At 38.0% G+C, this 20,073-nt stretch overlaps 1 protein-coding gene across 4 annotated transcripts in view; it reads left to right on the top strand.

The window, feature by feature from the left end:
- Window positions 1-20,073, top strand: part of STRN (striatin) — an 86,469-nt gene that overhangs the window by 47,390 nt on the left and 19,006 nt on the right. Inside the window, exons 6-12 of one of the 4 annotated variants that reach the window (XM_060186867.1) lie at window positions 1,827-1,899; window positions 4,053-4,185; window positions 12,679-12,789; window positions 15,010-15,096; window positions 15,559-15,702; window positions 17,966-18,102; window positions 19,894-20,069. In XM_060186867.1, coding sequence (XP_060042850.1) covers window positions 1,827-1,899; window positions 4,053-4,185; window positions 12,679-12,789; window positions 15,010-15,096; window positions 15,559-15,702; window positions 17,966-18,102; window positions 19,894-20,069 — 861 coding nt within the window. Of the gene's footprint in view, window positions 1-1,769; window positions 1,900-4,052; window positions 4,186-12,678; window positions 12,790-15,009; window positions 15,097-15,558; window positions 15,703-17,965; window positions 18,103-19,893; window positions 20,070-20,073 lie in introns of all 4 variants that reach the window. The other 3 variants (XM_060186866.1, XM_060186868.1, XM_060186869.1) reach the window with 3 other exon arrangements.

Raw genomic sequence — 20,073 nt, 5'->3', positions numbered from 1 at the left:
AAAAGATTCAGTAGTTTTAAAAAATATTTTGTTTTGCTTTTTGGGTCATTAGTCATAAAGTTACATATAGTTCTTTTCAAAATGAACACGGACAGTTAAATAAGGAGAGTTAATTGAAAGAAAAATTAACATGATTTTTAAATTTTTTATTTTATTTTATTTATTCCCTTTTGTTGCCCTTATTGTTTTATTGTTGTAGTTATTATTGATGTCGTTGTTGTTGGATAGGACAGAGAGAAATGGAGAGAGGAGGGGAAGACAGAGAGGGGGAGAGAAAGACAGACACCTGCATACCTGCTTCACCGCCTGTGAAGGGACCTGCCTGCAGGTGGGGAGCCGGGGCCTGGAACCGGGATCCTGACTCCGGTCCTTGAGCTTAGTGCCACCTGCGCTTAACCCGCTGTGCTACAGCCCAACTCCCTTAACATGATTTTTAGAAAAAAAAAAAGTTCCTATGAAAGTCCAAATAGAATGTTGCTTAATCTTTTAAGATTTCATTTATTTTAAAAATATTTATTTATTTGCTGGATAGAGACAGAAATTGAGAGTGAAAGGGAAGATAGGGAGGGAGGGAGACACAGGCAGCACTGCTCTTCCACTTGCCAAGCTTTCCCTGTGGGCATTGTGCGTTGCAGTGTGTGCACTCAACCAGGTGTGCCACTGCCGAGCCACTCTCTCTACTTAACTTTAGTGCATATTTTGGAAGAATGGCTTTAATTAAAGTGTATTCCATTTTCTTTGGAGGGCATAGTTTCTTTTAGTTAGAACATAAACCCAAATTATGGGATTTATGGAATAGTGAGAAATAGCTGATTTATAAACAAATGCCACTAGCTCCATGTACTCATTATTAAGATTGCATGGACTTATTTTTATCAATGTAAGATGTAACTGGCTTTTCTGTGTAAGTACAGACAGTATAGACATTACTCCTAGTTATACTAATTTTTACAAAGACTTTCAGAAAGGACACTCTAGTTGTCTCTGTTTTATCCTTGTCATTTGCCTCTGATAAAAGTATTCTGAGCCTCTCTGATTTATGTAGGGTGGAGAGTAGAAGTAAAAATATAGGTCTCAGTAGGTTTGAGATTTAAGATTTATCTGTTTTAAAATTCCATCCATCGTTGTGGATAATTTGTATTTATTTATTTTTAAAGAAAATGTCACCTTTTTTCTCCTAATGAACTGGAGAAAAATTCTATTCTGGCTGCTAAGAACTTGTTTGCTCAATTTATTTTGAGATTATTAAATTAAAATCATAATCTGAAATTTAGTTCATTTCTGTAAGATTATTGGCATCTTCAGTAATTGAACCAAGTTTCAGATAATAATTTAAAAAATTTTTTTTAAAGTCTTTTCATTTATTATTGGACAGAGACAGAAATTCAAAGTATTGCTGAATCAGGAGGTGGGAGTCTTTACTTTAGGTTGCCAGTAATCTCAATAAATATGATTGCAGAATACTTTTAGTAGATTAAGTAGTTCCTATATTATATATAGTCAAAAGCTATATAAGTGTATATAAGTGTATATAAATGTATATAAGTGTATTATAAGTGTATTATAAGTGTATATAAGTGTATATAAGTGTATTATATATAGTCAAAAGCTTTATAAGTGTAATGGACAAAAATCTGTGTAGACTGTAATATGATTTAAGGGATGATATAGTTTATAGTGTAAGCTGAAGTCAGTAGAGCATATCATGGATTAATTCTTGCATTGACTGATAAAAATTAACTTAGCAAGATATACATGTTTTAAACCAGAAAATCCGAGTTAACAGATTCTGCCTCCGTGCTGGATAATTTCAAATTCCTTGATAGTGCAGCAGATTTCAGTGATGAAGATGAAGATGACACAGATGGAAGAGAGAAAAGCATTATTGATACTTCAACGGTGAGCTACATAACTGAGATATGAATATGTTTAGGGATATATGTTTTATTCCTTCCAACCTAAACTCTTTTTTTTAATATTTATTTTTTATTTATTCCCTTTTGTTGCCCTTGTTTTATTGTTGTAGTTATTGTTGTTGTCGTTGTTGGATAGGACAGAGAGAAATGGAGAGAGGAGGGGAAGACAGAGAGGAGGAGAGAAAGATAGACACCTGCAGACCTGCTTCACCGCCTGTGAAGCGACTCCCCTGCAGGTGGGGAGCCGGGGTTCGAACCGGGATCCTTATGCCGGTCCTTGTGCTTTGCGCCACCTGCGCTTAACCCGCTGCGCTACAGCCCGACTCCCCAACCTAAACTCTTAAACCACTTTTTAAAAAAAATAATAATAAATTTAGGTAAATTTAAGACTTTTCAGTGTTGATTTCAAATCCAAGAATAGTATTAATTCAGATCTTTGACTTTTTTTTGTGAATTCATTAGACATTTCAGCATTTCTGTAGGAATGGTAATGTTGTTTGCTGTTACAGTGCAGACTTGTTGATTGCTGTGACGTCAGCTGATAGGCCTGGCCTGTGGTACTTGATGGTGACTGGTGTCAGCTCAGATCCATGCGGCTTTTGTCTCCTGGGCTGCTTGTGCAGAGAGGCTCTGTAGACTTTCAGATCTCTTCCATTAAATTTTTTTTTCCAAGCTTGTTTAGGGTCCTTATGTAGCTTAGAATTTTAAATGTTTATTGATTTTGCTATGGTAGTTTCAGATATTTACTTTACTTTTCCTCAGTCTCCCTGTCTGTCTGTCCCCTTTCCTCTTCCTCCCTCACTTCCCTGCCTCTCTCCCTCTTTCCCTCCCTCCCTCCAGTATTATTGCTGGGACTCTGTGCCTGCACTGCGAATCCACTGCTCCTGGAGGAATCCCCAGTGTTGTTGTTGCTGTTGTTATTGTTGCTTTTGTTGTTGGATAGAACAGAGAGGAATTGATAGAGGAGGGGAAAACAGAGGGAGAAAGACACCTGCAGACCTGCTTCACTGCTTGTGAAGAGACCCTTCCTGCAGGTAGGGAGCCGGGGGCTGGAACTGGGATCCCTGCGCTGGTCCCTGAACTTTGCACTGTTTGCACTTAACCTGGTGCACTACTACCTGACCCCCACAGAGTGTATTTCTACTTCATTGACTTGTCTGTTCAGCCTTTTGAAATTTTATGCCACCACAGTAATTAAGTGATAGTTTGTTCTGATCCCTCTATTTTGTGTGACAAGAAGTAGTAGTTGTCTGGAGAAGTTGAGATGTTGAGTCAATTTTTACCAAAAATAAGCTGTAACTCCGTCATCCTAACGTTTTAGGACTTTTGGTTTGGATTAAAAAAAAAAGATAATTCATAAAGAACATTGGCATATAGATGTTCAGATTCATCTCTACATTCATGAAAGCTAAGTTTAATACTCCAGCTGGATTTGTGGCTTTAGGGAATCCCTAGAAGACAGATTCGCTTTTAAATCTAAATTAAGCCTCACTTTCAAAGCTAATTATATTAGGGGGAAATGTGGATTATATAGAGAGAGCAACTAGAGACAATTGTTGCAAAGTGAGGATAATAGAAATAGTGAGAACCCACCCCCCACCAGAGTACTTTCTGAAGCTTAAGTCATTGTGTTTATGATTTTTATGATTTCAGTTTTTGCAGAAGTGGAAGTAATACAGATACACTTTATCGTGTTTATATTCTGAAGAATTCTTCCAATGCTTTATGAGTACTTTCTTTTGGTTAGGTTAGAATGCAAATTGCACAGACTGCATTCAAGAAATGCATGGTTTGCTTGTCCTTCTCATAATGTCTTTTTTTTTGGGGGGGGGGATCATTTTCCATCTAGTTGTGAATTAAGTATATATCATAGTCCGTCTTTTCAGTATGTGGTTCCATTCATGTTATTGCAAAAGGTGAAAGTTGTTTAAAACTATATAATATGCTGTCTCTTAAAAATGATAACTTTTCCACTGAATTGAATAGGTATGAAGGTTATTTTACTCAATAGAAGTACGTTTTCTGAAGAAAACATAGGACTGTTCTCATTGAAGTGATAAAGGAATATATCACCATTATTTAAATTAATTCCAGAACATATCTTTATATTTTAATTTAACTTTTTCCCCCCATTAGATTGTTAGGAAAAAAGTGTCTGATAGCAGTGAAGATCGAGATACAAAAGAAGCTCTAAAGGAGTTTGACTTCCTGGTTACATCAGAAGAAGGAGACAGTGAATCTCGAAGTGCAGGCGATGGAACAGACTGGGGTAAGGGAACATACTGGGTCCTATCAGAGATGACATGTGAACGAGAAGAAACTGATATTTTACCAGGAGGGCAACATCTTGCACAGCATTTAAAAACTTTTACAGTATTGAAATGATGAGTATTGTGGTACGGGAGATGGCGCAGTGGATGGAACGCTGGACTCTGATTTGTGAGGCCTTGAGTTCGGTCTCCGGCAGAACATGTACCAGAGTGGTGTCTGGTTCTTTCTCTCTCTCTCTTCCTATGTTTCTCATTAATAAATAATTGAAAGGAAGGAAGGAAAAAAGGAAGGAAAGGTATTTTCAGTCATTTTACTGCTGCCACTTTTTTACCTAGCATGCATGTGTGTTTTACAAAGTTTATACAACTAATTACCTCATGATGTTTCTTATTTATTTGTTTATTTATTTATTAGATAGAGATGGAGAGAAATTGAGAGGAAAGGAGGAGATAGAGAGGTAAAGAGAGACAGAGAGACACCTGTGGCACTGCTTCACCACTTTTGAAGCTTCCTCCTTGCAGGTGGGGTTGGGGGCCTTGAACTCTGGTTTCTTCCTTACGCGCTGTAATTTGTGCACCTCTACCCAGCCCCTTGTGATGTTTTTTAATATGAGCAATACAGCATGAATATAATTTGAATTCACATATATAATGTTTTTTGTTTTTTTTCTGCTGACAGCAAAACATGCACATCTAGAATTTCTAGAATTGAGCATGAGAATGTCATAGGGGGAATTTCAGGGACCTTATCTCAAGCATCTTTTAGCATGAGAATGTCATAGGGGGAATTTCAGGGACCTTATCTCAAGTATCTTTTTTAAAAATTTATTTTCCCTTTTGTTGCCCTGTTGCTTTTTATTGTTGTAGTTATTGATGTTGTCGTTGTTGGATAGGACAGAGAAATGGAGAGAGGAGAGGAATACAGGGGGAGAGAAAGAGAGACACCTGCAGACCTGCTTCACCGCTTGTGAAGCGACTTCCCTGCAGGTGGGGAGCCAGGGGTTCAAACCGAGATCCTTACTCCGGTCCTTGCGCTTCACGCCACGTGCACTTAACCTACTGTGCTACCGCCCGACTCCCTATCTCAAGCATCTTTTGTGCAAAAAAGAAGTATAAATTGAAGATTGATGATATAGATTAGTGTTTTAAATATCTACCAAGAGTTAAGCAGTTTTGGAGAAAGCTTCTCTAATATAACACTCACTGTAGAAGTTTAGAAATGAATTGTTGCTCCATGTAAGGTAAATTTGCGATACATTTTTAAAAATTACCAGTCCATCAGGTTTGTGCGTGTGTATATAAGTAATATAGAGACATGTTGAGAATGAAGAAAGCTGAAGAATTCCAAGACTCCCTTAATAATCACTTAATAATCTCTGCTCTAAATGAATAAGGCTAGAGAATCAATAACTATCCTTATTTTTTTCCTTAGGGATTTTTCTTTGAAGTTAGCTTATACTCTGAGTAATTATTGTTCAGGTATAATCATACATAAGTATAATTAGTTATTAGATATAAGTATAATTAGTTATTCTCTGAATAACGATTCATTAAATGAGTGGAATTATTTTATCCATATTCATGATTTTTTGCTTCTGTTACACAGTCTAATTCTGCTAGTGACCTGGCGGTTTTTTCTACTCTAGATAAAGGTTTTTTTTTTTTTTTTTAAGTTTGAAATCTAAGTTCAAATTGCACCTTTTGTTTATGCACTTGTGTTCTTACTGTGTCCTTCCTATACATTTATTTCATATGAAATAAGAGTGTACAGTTTTCTCATTAGGGCTTAGGAGCCATTTTTCAAATATGAAAGTAAATATACTGGTGACTTAAAATGGTGAATAGAACTTTGCTTCTGTTAAACTGTTGTGGCACATTAATTGCTGTCTCATGCTCTTTAATTAGCAGATCAAAATCAAATCACACTCATATCATCTATTTAGACAGGAATAAAGCCTTTTTTTTTTGCCCCTGTAAGATAAAAGGGCTCGGTAGTTAGATGTTGATCTCACTTTTATCAAGCAGAGCGTACTTTACATTTTAGCTAAGTAAACCATGTAGTATCCATGGAAGAGCATGACTATGAATAATTCAGTCATCTTCCATGGCTTTTAAAATCATTTGTGGAAGTAGGAAACTCATGTGTTAATATCCTAAACCTTTTGAGCCACACGCCACAGCTCTATTATATTTAGCAATTGGAAATTAAAATTTAGTATTTTAGCTGAGAAATGTTTGTTATATTTTTCTGTCACTAAGAAATTGGAATTCACATACAAAGGAACTAGAATTAAAGGGTGAATATTGGAAATGCAATTTATATCTTAATAGAAGAGAGGTGAGGAAGGGAGCCTGAGGGAAGAGGCAGACGCATACTGCAAGTTCAGTCCCTTCTGTTACTCTAGTTTGAAATACCTTACAAGAGTCTGATTTTCTGATAGCACTCAGTTAGATCTTAGGAAGTGTAGTGGTGAGGACCAGGTAGTGTTGGGCGGTACTTCATAATCTCACTCATCTAATTTCTTTCTTTCTCTATTCAAAAAAAGGATTTAAAATAATTATTTAAAAACAAAAGTGGATTTTTAATTAGTAAACGAGGTTTATATATTTCAGTGTGTATTCAAAGCCTTAGTTAAAAAAACAAGAGGAGAATTTGGAATTTTGGCATTAAATTGCCTGGTTTCTGGGGCTGGAAGTTAGCTCCACTGGAAGAGGACACACTGTGGACAAGGACCCTGGTGTTGCCTTGACAGCACATGGGAGTGCCAGGGATATCACCTGGGGAAGCTCCACAGATAGTAGAGCAGTGTAAAAAACATTTTTTCATCTTTATTTATTTATTGGATAGAGACAGCCAGAAATTAAGAAGGAAGGGAGTGATAGGGAGAGAGACAGAGGAACACGTGCAGCACTGCTTCAGCACTTGTAAAGCTTTCCCCCTGCAGGTAGGGACCAAGGGCTCAAAGCTGGGTCCTTGTGCACTGAAATGTGCACTCAACTAGGTGCGCCACTGCCTGGACCTCTGTCGTGTTGTTCCTTCTCACTCTGCCTCTTTCCTTATCTAAAGTAAAAACTATGAAAAATTTGGCTTCAGGGCAGTGAAATCACATGCATGGTGACCTAGTACTACAAAAGAAAAAAAAAATCTTATTTCTGTTAAATAAGATTTTTACCTTCCAGTGCTGGGGACTGAACCAGAAACTTCATACATGCAAACTAGTCTTTTTTTTTTTTTTAAGTTGTTAGAGGTAGTTAGATTATGCATATTGGAATCATTTTTTTTTTAATCTTTACTAAATTTTTTAAATTATAAAATGGAAATATTGACAAGACTATAGGATAAGAGGGGTACAGTTCCACACAATTCCCACCATCAGAACTCCATATCCCATGCCCTCCCTTGATAGCTTTCCTATTCTTTAGCCCTGTGGGAGTATGGACCCAGAGTCACAATGAGGTGCAGAAGGTGGAAGGTCTGGCTTCTGTACTTGCTTCCCTGCTGAACATGGGCGTTGGCAGGTCGATCCATACTCCCAGCCTGTCTCTCTCTTTCCCTAGTGGGGTAGGGGTCTGGGAGTATTTTCTTTTTAACCAGAACATTGTTCAGTTCTGCCTTATGATGGTGCTGGGATAGGACCTTAGGACTTGGAACCTCGGATACGAAGATCTTTTTACATAACCATCATGCAATGATCCTGGAGTTTTTGTTTGTTTGTTTGTTTTAATCTACTTTCATTCAAATAAGTACTTCAAATACGGATTTCAGTTGTAGGCATAGTACATACAGTTGTGTATACACATGCACAGAAACAAAGAATTGCAGCTGCAATTATGGAAGAGTAAATTAGTTAAAATGTTAACCCCAGTAAACTTGAGGGTATAACTTGGGCCTTAAATAAAGTGGTACATGTTGACTGGCATATGTTGGGTTGTTGGGAAAGTCATGATGCATTTATTCACAGCTTATAATTTACCACTTTTGAGGGATATTTAGGATGAGTAACCTGTGGAAGAGATACTGTTTGTGTTGCTGATATTTCTGCTTTGTCTTGGAGGTAGACTGAACTTCTTTCATGTACCAGAAGTCTTTCTTTTTAATTCAGAGGTATTTATTAAAACTTTCTAATGGCTTTTCTGCTGTTTGTTAAGTACTGACTTGTGTATCTTTTGTTGCTTTCATTGGAAACTGACACCCAATCCGCACGTGTGGGCAGAATGGTCTACACTTCTGAACCCAGCAGTGTTGTTGTGCGCAGGCCGCGGAGAAGAGAGAGAGGGGGTCCGGAGCGAAGAGGAAACACAAATCTTTATTTGCGCTGGCACCTCAGAGTTGGGTGCTAGAGAAGCAGGTTGGGCCACGTGGAGGTAGCGAAAATGGCCGCCTCACGCAGTTACTGCATCTGAACACCGGAGTGAAGCACTGGCAAGAGGGAGAGGTGCGGAAGAAGAAAGGCTTTTATAGGAGCAGCTTTCGCTGAGAATGGGAAGGGGGAGGAGTGACCATAGCCCTCCAGGATAGTATGATAACTCTCGTGAGAATGGGAGGGGGGAGGAGTGACCAAAGCACTCCAGGTGGGGGGGGGGGGATAGACAATGCCCTGAGGGCACAACATGGCTGAACAGGCACTCTGAGAATGTCCCAACTCTCCCGGGAACTAGCAGTAGCCTGAGGGGACAACATGGCAGATGTGACTGCATCGGCATAATTTCCCAGCACAGCAGGTCTCTCAGTGCCCTTAGACCTACCAGAAAATCAAACTGGGCCAATTGGTTTGCTCCTCTGTCCCAGCATCATTAAAAAGTGATTTTCTGATATTACTGATACTAGTAAATAATAACTATTTTTCATCTGCCTCAACTTTCCCTTAGAACATGCAAGTTTGCTGTTATCATGGTTGGTTAATCAGGGATTCTGTGATAGTGATGGAGCTAATGGTAGAGTTTTTTTTTTTCCATTTTGGTGGAAAATATTGGAAGGCCTACTTGGAATAATTACTTAGTCACTAAGAATATAATGAGTAGTGACTGAATTGCTTTTCACCTGAAGTCTAAAAATCAGGAAGTTAAAGTGAGATAAGTTTTTGTGTTATTCCCTGCTGGGCTTATTATCTATCAAGTTACCCAGACTAGTTCAGCTAAATAACTAGATCCACTGCTATCTTTTTTCCTGAGAAGTCATACAAAACTCTATAAACAATAGTCATCCCTTTTCTTTGCCAATTTGATTGTAAGGGTGATTGCATTTGTTTTTCTGCAAAGACGGCTGCATGGCCTCTTGTGTAACTTATTATTAAAAAATTAAAAAATAAATGAACTCTCTTTGCTGGGGTATATAAAACTCAGCAGGTTTATTAGATTGTTAAAAGATGCCATGGGGCTCGAGTCCTTGATCTTCCACTTCACCAGTTTCTATGATGCCTGGGCTCCAGGGTAAACGGCACATTGGGAGAAGCAGGAATGGCAGAAACAGCAACTGAGGGGCAGAGAGGTCAGAATGCAAAAGAGAGAATAATTTCTGTCAGCTCCTTCCTTAAAAAATCTTCAGTTCCAGGGGCTGGGTGGTAGCACCGCAGTTTTAAGTGCACATGGCGCAAAGTGCAAGGACTGACGTAAGGATCCTGGTTCAAGCCCCCACTCCCGTCCTGCGGGGGGGGGGGGGTCACTTCACAATTACCTTGGCCTGCAGGTGTCTGTATCTTTCTCTCCCCCTCTCTGTCTTCCTCTCCTCTCTCGATTTCTCTCTGTCCTGTCCAACAACTATAACAGCAGTAACAACATCAACAACAGTAATAATAAGGGCAACAAAATGAAAAAATGGCCTCCAGGAGCAGTAGATTCGTAGTACAGGCACTGAGTCCCAGCGATAACCCTGGAGGCAAAAAAAAAAAAAAAAAAACCCTTCAGTTCCTGCAAGTCCTCTCAAGGTCATGTCTCATGTGAGTCAGTAAAGCATAGTTTATTCCCCACAGTAACTTCCTTTGCAGGAGCATGTGAGGCATGGCCCAGATTATTATGATACCTATGTGTACTTCATTACCTCACCTGCCATGCAGTTACTGACAGGTGTGAGAGGCCATTCCCACAGTGAGCTCACTGTTTAGGAGCGTACTGAATATTTCTGCTCGTGAGTAGAGCCTTTCCATTGACTGGAGGTTAGACTGTTTATTTTGTAAGGATTTTGTAATTCAGATTTTATCATACAACTTCCATGTTCATTACTGTTTTTTTGAGTCTTAATTAAGATGTGGAAGACACTCAGTTTTTACTTAATAAACATGAAGACATAATAGACTCCATAAGCCACCCAGTTTGGTTTCTTATTGTTAGATTGTTTTCCTATGAAATAAATTATTTCTGCTAGTGATAGTTTGTAGTTGTCTATAATTTTTTATTGTGCTTAGTGTTTTCAGAAACTCAGTGAACACTTTTTTAAACTCGAGTTACATCTTCTTTAAAGTAGAGTCATACTTACTTTCTGTTAATTGTTTTGCCACTACTGGGGCTTCCCTGTGTTGAGCTGACTTCATCATAAAGGCAAAGGCAAGATACCATAGCACCAAAGCTCCCTCCACTGTCAGAGTACTCCCCTGTGGTGTACTGAGGGTGTGAATCAGGTCACGACCATGGCAAAGTAGACATCCTCCCAGGTGAGCTCTCTCACCAGCTCTGACTCCTATTTATTCTGTCCTTTCTGTTTGTTCCAACCATTCAACAAATTTTGATTAGAGTGACTTCTCTGTGCCAGGTCTTCTCCATGAAGATTCTTACCTTGAAGTTTCCTGCAATCTACTGTGTGCATATAGGCAGTAGGCAGCAAGCAGGTTAAATGACACAGAATGTCTGCAGGTGACAGATGCTATGGAAAATTGAAAAGGTGGAAGAGGGCAAAAGGGGTGAGAGTATATTGTGGTCAGCAAGGCCATTGGGAGCAGGTTACATAGCAAGTCCCACTTAGAGGGTACAAATTGAGTAAAAGACCTGACGTTGTTGAGTTGACCTGGGAAAGGAGTATTCAGAAAGAAGGAAACCAGATCAAATACACTAACTTACCAGCAACCCTGTCTCCATGAATTGAAGGATGGCAGAGTGATTCTAAGGGGATGGTAGTGGGAAATGACCAAATCGTACAGGGCCTTGTAGACCATGGTGAGATGGGGAGTCGTGGAAGGGATTTGAGTAGAATGATGACATGACCTGACTGATCTTAATGCATCTCTCTGGCTGTCCTGTTGAGAATAGACTACCCAGGGTGCTCACTGTTAGTGATTGACTTTTTGGGGAGAGGAAGAAACTTCTACAGTAGTGATTTTTAGCAAGAGACCAAATGGTTAGAAAAGCAGTGAGTATGCTGACAAGTATTCAGTCCAGATGCTTTGAAGGTAGAAAAGCAATATACTTGAAATGTTTGATGTGAGTGTAAAGGAAGGGTGGGGGCAAATGGAATTGCCATCAGATGAGATGGGGTGCTCTGTGGGTGATAGAGATTGGGTGGGGACACTGGGAGTTTGGTCCTACATGTTTATGTTGAGATGTTTGTCTTTATAATGATAAGAGTCTTGAGTTCAAGTGAGAATCATGAGCTAACACAAACTATTTTATATTAAACATAAAATAAATAACATTTTTTCCCTACACTTTCTTCTCTACAAATGTAAAAGTCAATTGTTGAACTTCTTTTCTACCAGAAATTATTTTACATTAAACATAAAATATATAACATTTTTTCTCTACACTTCTCCACAAATATAAAAGTCAATTATTGAACTTCTTTTCTACTAGAAACTCATGTTCCTATTTTAAGAATTTATAAACTGGTGATGGGAATTGTGTGGAGTTGTACCCCTCTTATCCTATAGTTTTTGTCAGTGTTTCCTTTTTATAAATAAAAGTTAAAAAATATATAAAGAGGAAGGAAAATGGAAAAAAAAAGAATTTATAAACATATCACCTTAAGTGTTTTAAATTTGGAAATAAGCTTGACTAATAAGTTGATGATTGATAAATACTAGGTCCAAGATCTGCAAAGTAAAATGTTCTTTTTTTTTTTTAACACATCAGAAATATAAAATATTTGAAATGTAAAGATTATTGAAGGCTGTTTTGTCTAATGTCTTAGTCATCTTTCGAAGTCACATAAATTAATTAAAAAGTAATGCTCTTTTGTGAGTCTTAGTGGAATTCAGAAAATGGCATGAAAATTCCTCATCACAGAGTTTCAGGGCTTAAAAAAGTCATTCATCTCCTAGGCTTTTCTTCTTTTTTTTTTCTTCTATGTCTCTTTCGGTAGAAAATTAGTATTCCTAACTAGAAAATTGAATTAATCATGGCTTCTTACCTGTTTCATATTGTATAATGTTTAATGAGTATGCAAATGTTCTTAGTGATAATATGAAGAAAATAATGATGTCACTCATTGACGTTAGCAGTGAATTAACTGAGACTGTCTAATACTTAATTGAAAAAGGCTGTTTCATTTGTTTCACTCTGTTTAGAAAAGGAAGACCAATGTCTTATGCCTGAAGCCTGGAATGTGGACCAGGGAGTAATTACCAAACTCAAGGAACAGTACAAAAAGGAGAGAAAGGGGAAAAAAGGGGTGAAGAGTAAGTGGAAAACATTGTATCTGTAAATCATCAATCTCGCCTCTTTCACATGCCCCAATTTGTTTTTCAGTGTTTTCCTAAAACTACTTACTCTTTTTCTTTTCTGCTCCTGACCTCTTTTCTTTTACCTGCTCTCAGGGGTTGAAATTAAATGGTTAGCCATTTGATTTTATTGGCTTAAAGCAAACTGTGCATATGACTATGGAATCATACACTATATTTCAGTAATAAAGCCACAGCCTCATGAGACTGTGGGACTGTGTTGCACAGAGTGATAATTTGATTTATAAAAAAAATATATGCTTATTTATGATATTTGTCTTTTTACTGTTAGCAGTACAATATCTCATCTGGTGTGACCCACTGGCAACCCACCAGAATTACTGCTTGTAATTCTACATCACAGAGACAGAAAGTTAATTTCTACCCCTGAATGTTCTATATATCCATATCACAGCTCATTTGCTCTTTTCATTATATGCTATACAGGGCACAGAGTCAAATATGTAACTTTTAAAGGCATGAATTTTCTAACTTTAAAATTTTGACCAATTTACTTTATAATAATGTTACCGTTAACTTTATTCTTTTCAATAAAATGTTCCACATCAAAAACAGAAGCTAAAATGGAAGGTCTAGCCCTGTGAATCATATATATCTCTTTCATCATGCAATTTATCAGTAGTTTTTATTTGTAGAATATGTATTAGGTAGAGTATGTAAAATCTAAATAAGAAAGCTTTCAAATATCTTTGAATACAATCTTTTATATGCATACCTGGGAGAACAAGGCTAAGCTACCTCCTCATGCTTCTATTCTCATCAGTGGTAGGGAGATGGACCTCCCTTTGATGGCAATAGGAACTTCATCTTTTGGGATATTGAAAGTAATGTAAAGTTAAAATTCCAGCTTAATGAGACCTGTATTTAAGAGTTGCAAAAGATTAGAAGGAAGGATAAACTTTTTCTCTTTTTTTTTTTTAAGTGATGTTAAGCTTATCAGTCCTGTTAGGGAATTCTTTTACAACCTGGTCATTACTTAATATTTAACTCTAAAACTATTTTCAATTTTCGCTTGAATTGATAAAAAGTCAGTGCCCATTGCTAATGTCATTGTTAACATCAACTTGGTCCATGGCTGAAAGGTGATATTACCTGAAGCCCTCTCAATAAATTGATGATAGTGAGAGATTAATATGTTAAAATGTGAGAACATTTGCACCTTCCACCAAAACTTATCAATTAAAAAATAATCTAAAATGTAGACATAACTTGCTATGACTTTTAAAAAAAAGATTTATTAACACGAGAGAAATTTATCAACATGAATATCACTCTGGCACAAGTGATGCTGGGCATTAAACTTGAGACCTCATGTTGTGTGTCTGGCATTTAATATATACTGTGCTATCTCCTGGGACAGCTGTTAATGGCTTTTTGAAGTCATGACAAAACATGTTAAGATTTATATCTCAATACCATACACGCGTAATGAGACTATTTAATTTCAGGTTGACTTAGAGTTGATGTATTCCTTTAAGTCACTGTGCTACATTAATCAGCATCTTAAAATGTAAAGCATCTCTTAATTGGAAAGGTAACCAGGACTTGCAGGATTCATCTCCTATTCTGTTATTTTGTTCTTACTAGTTATCAAGGCATCGCTGTAGTTGGAATTTAGCATTTGAGTTCTAAAACCACACCATTTGACTGGAATGGTATTCCTACTAGTAGAAGCTACTAAATCTCCTGCATCTGGGATTCTGACCAGTACTCATGCATACAGTACATAATTCCTTAACATGGTGAAGAAAAATAGTTTTCTGGGGGACTTTCAAAGGAAGATTTAAGATACTGTCTGGTTTATTTTATCATGTTCACTTTGTAGTATCTTGATAAAATAGTAGTCTGGGAACAAACTAATGCTTATCGTAAGAGCTAATTTAGGATAAAAGAATTGGAGCAAAACTCAGAATAGATAAATACAGCATTAATTTATAAATCACCATAAAAAAGTTTGAAAAAGTTGAGTCCTTTACTATGGTCTAGTAGAAATACTTCCAGTCACATTGTGTATTCCAGTTATATTGTCTTAAAATAGAATTCTAAGTATTAGCTAAAGTTGCTTTAAAATAGTTGTATTCTTTGCTGGTGTAGGAAAAAAAAAACCGTAATGGACTATGGGTAAGATTTTCCCATTCTTAATTAAACTTGTAACAGGAAAAACTACCGAAGATCTGTTTCAGCCTCTATCCTATATAAAACAGTCAAAACAGGGATATGGGAGAATGAAGAAGCAAAGTTCAGGTAAGTAATTAGTAGGGCATGAGACTTCACCCTTGGGTACCATATTTCAGGATGCAAGGCAATGAATGCGACTTAATTTAAACACAGAAAAGGATGTTGCTGTTTGATTCAGTAGGTGGTAGCTTCACTGTGTTGATGCGTCTGCATTTAGAGCACTGTATAAGGGTCATAGAAGGACAGTACTTTGAATGGTTCTGGCTGCACAGGAGCACTCTTTCTTGCAAATAGTGATGCTGTCCCATTAACTTGGTGTGTAAGGTGTAATTCTTTTCAAGAAGTAAAATGATTTTTTAAAAAACCTTGAAAATTATTTACTTTTATTACTATAGTAGGATAAGTTTAAAGGTCACTGTGGCAGATAAGATTTATGGCACCACTTTGACGTGCATTATTAATTCTGCTTCCTTTGTTTTTGTTTTTGTTTTTGTTTGTTCGTTTCCTTCCTCCCTTTTTTCGGGCTAGGGCCCAATAGGTCAAAACTACAAGATATGCTTGCTAATTTGAGAGATGTTGATGAGCTTCCCTCCTTGCAGCCATCTGTGGGTTCACCTTCCAGACCCAGCAGCTCAAGGCTTCCCGAGCATGAAATCAACAGGGCAGATGAAGGCAAGTATCAGAAAGTGTCTGGAACACAGAGAGGACATGGGCATACACGTCTCAGTTCATCCACTAGGGAGAACTCTGGAAGAGAAGGCTTCCGTTCTTCACATGTTTGCTCTCAACAGTATTCCACAAGTCGAGGCTTTTTTACATGTTAAGCAGCAGAGAGGATAATTTCAATCATTCAGACTTGAAAAAGGGCGAGCTGGGTGGTGGCACACACATTACAGTGCGCAAGGACCCAGGTTTAAGCCCCCAGCCCCCACCTGCAGGGGGAAAGCTTTGCGAGTAGTGAAGCAGGGCTGCAGGTGTCTCTGTCTCTGTCCCTCTCTATCTGCCCCATCCCTCTTCATTTCTGGCTGTCTCTGTCCAATAAATAAATAAAGATAATTTTAAAAAAAGACTTGAAAGAAGAAACAAACCAAACAAAGACTTGGAAAAGAGGAGCTGGGTGGTGGAGCATCTGGTTGAGTGTATGTGTTACAATGCACAAGGACCCGGGTTCAAGCCCCCCAGTCACCACCTGCACAGGGAAAGCTTCATGAGTGAAGCAGGGCTGCAGGTGTCTTGGTCTCTCTCTCCCTTCCCCATCCCACTCAATATCTGGCTGTCTCTACCAAATAAAAAATGATGGAAAGAAAGAAAGAAACCTTTAAAAGATGAGGCCTTAAAAAAAAAAAAAAAAGGCTTGAAAAGGAATGCATAATCTTAAAAGCGAACTCTTAAATTCTAGCTTAGAACAACCCGTAACTCTGGAGAAGCCATGTAGTTGGTAGTCCTAGGTGCATTTCATCCTAATAGTGAGGAAATTCAGAAGCTACAGAGAGAGAATAAATGTTTACTTTGCATAAGTAATTTTGTCTATTTGATTTAGTCAGTTTATCCTTGACAAAAAAAGGAAACAAGACTAGTCATATTGTCTGCTTACTGTTTCCTTGTTGCATCCAGCCCCCGTCTAAATAAATAAGCTCTTCACAGTGTCGTGATTGCCATGGTATTTCCAGTTCTTTATAGTCTAATCTTGTGGCAGATAAACATAGTTCTGCCTTGGAAAGGTAGCTCACCTAGTATGGTGTCTGCCTTGGCATGCTTGTGACCTGAGTTCAAACACCCCAGCCACATGAGAGTCCCTCAGCCCAGGGGAGAAACTTCACTGCTGTCACTTTTATCTGTCTGTTCATCTGTCAGTCTGTATCTTTATTTCTGTCTGAAATGTCAGCCCAAGACAGTAAAACCACACATATGTTATGAGACCCTGAAGATAACAACAGCAGAATATAGTTCTTTCATTTAGATCCACATTCCGACTTCACCTGTTCCAGGATTGTAACATTGGTTTTTGTAAGCCTTCCCCTCAGTTTTGTGCTTTCAGAAATAGAAGAGACATGTATGAAATTTGCTGTATATTGAGTTACCTGCTTCTTGGTCTACAGGCCAAAGTAAATTTGATGTCTTGAAACAATTAGTAATTAGTGAACAGTGTTCAGATGAACATTTGAAAACTTTCTTTGCTGTATTTTAAATGTCATACATCTGGAAAATCACTTTCCATACAAGTATTGTTCAGTGATTTATCACAAAGTGAACTTAGTCATCCCACTCCTGCTAAGGTCATGATTTCTAGGGGCCCAGAAGCCCTGCTAGAGCTTTTTGCTTGTTTGTTTTGTTTACCAGAGCACTGCTCAACTCTGGTTTATGGTGGTGTGGGGGATTGAACCTGAGAATTTGGAGCCTTAGGCTTGAGAGTCTCTTTGCATAACCATCATGCAATCTCCCCTGCCCCACCCCCCCCAGCTTTCTTGTACTCACTGCTCCATTTCCTCCTCTCCATGGGGGCTTCCTGCCACCTATTATGCTGCCTCCAAGGGAACATGTCACTGTGGCAAACATTCTCATTTGAAATTTTCCATACTCCTCCAGGTTATTGAATTAACTGATTTAATTTTGGATGATACCAGCTGCCTTCAGAACTACTTCTTAAAATCTTTATTAATTGGTAGGATTAATTTGGGTGCTTGGCATGAAACATCAAGTGAAAGCATACTTCTTTTGTCACTTTTTCTCTGTGTTGAAAAAGAAAGGACAGTAGATTGCTGGTTTGTTTTATGTTTACTTTTAAAATAATAACCTTTAGCTATGCAAGATTTTCTGCTCACCGGATTTTATGTTTAAAAGCATTTGAAAATAATCAAATATATACATGCCCTCATGAAACTCATTGTTGACTCTAAAGAAGTTTCTTTGTGTTTTTTTTATGTTTCCCTTTCAGTGGAAGCTTTGACGTTCCCTCCTTCTTCTGGGAAGTCCTTCATCATGGGAGCAGATGAAGCCTTAGAGAGTGAGCTGGGACTTGGGGAGCTGGCGGGCCTGACAGTGGCCAATGAAGCCGATTCACTAACTTACGATGTGAGTAGTAGCCTTAATTTTGCTATTTTTGCTCACGTTTTGAAAATAAAAAACACAGCCTCAGTTCTTAAAGCGGTTCCTCTCTTATGGTTTTATGCCCTTCTATAGACTTAATTGTGACATGTCCTACCCAAAAGCTTGAATTACTGGATTTCAAAGGATAGTTTATACTAAGAAAGGCTGCATGGATTTGAATCCTGTCTACTAGGCAAGCCACTTATCAACCTTGTTCTTTACATGCTTAGTTTGTAAACTGGGGATAATAATAATAATAATAATAATATAATAGCAAGAATGCTTTTTCTTTTTTTACCAGAGCACTGCTCAGTTCTGGTTTATGGTGGTATGGGGGATTGAACCTGAGACTTTGGAGCCTTAGGCATGAAAGTCTCTTTTGCATAACCATTATGCTATCTACCCCCACCCTTATTCTCACTTTTTATTTTATTTATTTTTTTAAAAAAATTTTATAGTATTTTATTTATTTTATTTTTGAGAGAGATACAGAGAGAAAGAGAAACACCAGAGCACTGCACAGCTCTGGCTTATTGTGGTGGGGGGAGAGGAATTGAACCTGGGACTTTTGGAGCCTCAGGCATGAGAGTCTCTTTGCATAACCATTATGCTATCTACCCCCACAATTCTTGGCTTTTTAAACCTGTAAGGGTTGCATTAAAACATAGTCAGTGCTCTGAATAGTGGATGCTCAAAAAAATGAATAATGTTCTGAATAGCAGCTGTTGTCAGTTGTTCTGTCTATTACAGCTCTGAGAGATCTGTGGTTCTTTCTTTGCTCAGTTGTTAGTGCAGGGTTAGTTCTCCAGTGGGAAACCAGTAGTTGACCTGCTCTTGCTTGTACTTAGCATGGTGTTTGCTTTGGAGTGTGAAGAGTTCACTCACGGTGCTGGTGTAGAGTCAAATGCCAGTTGCCTTTCAAGCTCTCTGGCAACTGGAGTGAAAAATGGTGCCTTTTTCTTATTGAAGAAAAGTTTCTGTGGAGAAAGGCAAAATAAAGATCTTTGTTTCACCAATCGAACTTTTTTTTTTTTTTTTTTGGTAACATCTGATGGTCTCTTCCAATTTAACCATTTTCTATTAAAAAAATTTTCCTTTCACCTTGATGGAAGAAAATTTAACATGCACTGTACCTACTGAATTAGGGCCAGGTAGTGGCACACACATTACAATGAACCCAAGGACTGGGTTCAAGCAGGTTCCTACCTGCTTGTGAAGCTTCTTACCCCTTAGTTGGAGACAAGGGGCTTCAGCCCGGATCCTCACACGTGGTGATCTGTGCACTTTACTGGATGAACCAGCACCCAGCCTCTGATTCTCTTCTCATATTGAAATATGTTAGCTCTTTTCTTACTATAACTTTCTATTATTATTATTTTTTATTTTAAAATTTATTTATTTGTTATTGGATAAAGACAGAGAAGTTGGGGGGGATGGAGAGGAAGAGAGACAGTGAAACACCTGCAGTACTGCTTCACCACTTGTGAAGCTTTCCCCCTGCAGGTGCTGGATCCTTGCACACTGCAGTGTGAGCTTTTAACCAGTTGTGCCACTGCCTGGCCCCCTAACTATTGCTTTCGTATTCAAAAATAACCAGTGTCAGCATGCTGCTGATTTTGCCCACTCTTTGGGTTATGTAGACTTAAAAATTATATTGTTCAAAAATTATATTGTTGCAAATTGTGATGGTTTAATGACAGATCAGCAGTGATTCATATTGACCTTCAGCGTTTTTGCTCTGTCCTGGACTAAATATTTGTTTTGTTCCTCTAATAGATAGCAAACAATAAAGACGCATTACGGAAGACGTGGAACCCGAAGTTTACTTTAAGAAGTCACTTTGATGGCATCCGAGCCCTTGCTTTCCACCCCATTGAGCCTGTGTTGATAACTGCTTCAGAAGACCACACCTTAAAAATGTGGAATTTGCAAAAAACAGCCCCAACTAAAAAGTGA

The sequence above is a fragment of the Erinaceus europaeus genome, chromosome 3 (assembly GCF_950295315.1).
Source record: "Erinaceus europaeus chromosome 3, mEriEur2.1, whole genome shotgun sequence".
NCBI classification, from domain to species: domain Eukaryota; kingdom Metazoa; phylum Chordata; class Mammalia; order Eulipotyphla; family Erinaceidae; genus Erinaceus; species Erinaceus europaeus.
This window is presented reverse-complemented; position numbering and strand designations above follow the sequence as displayed.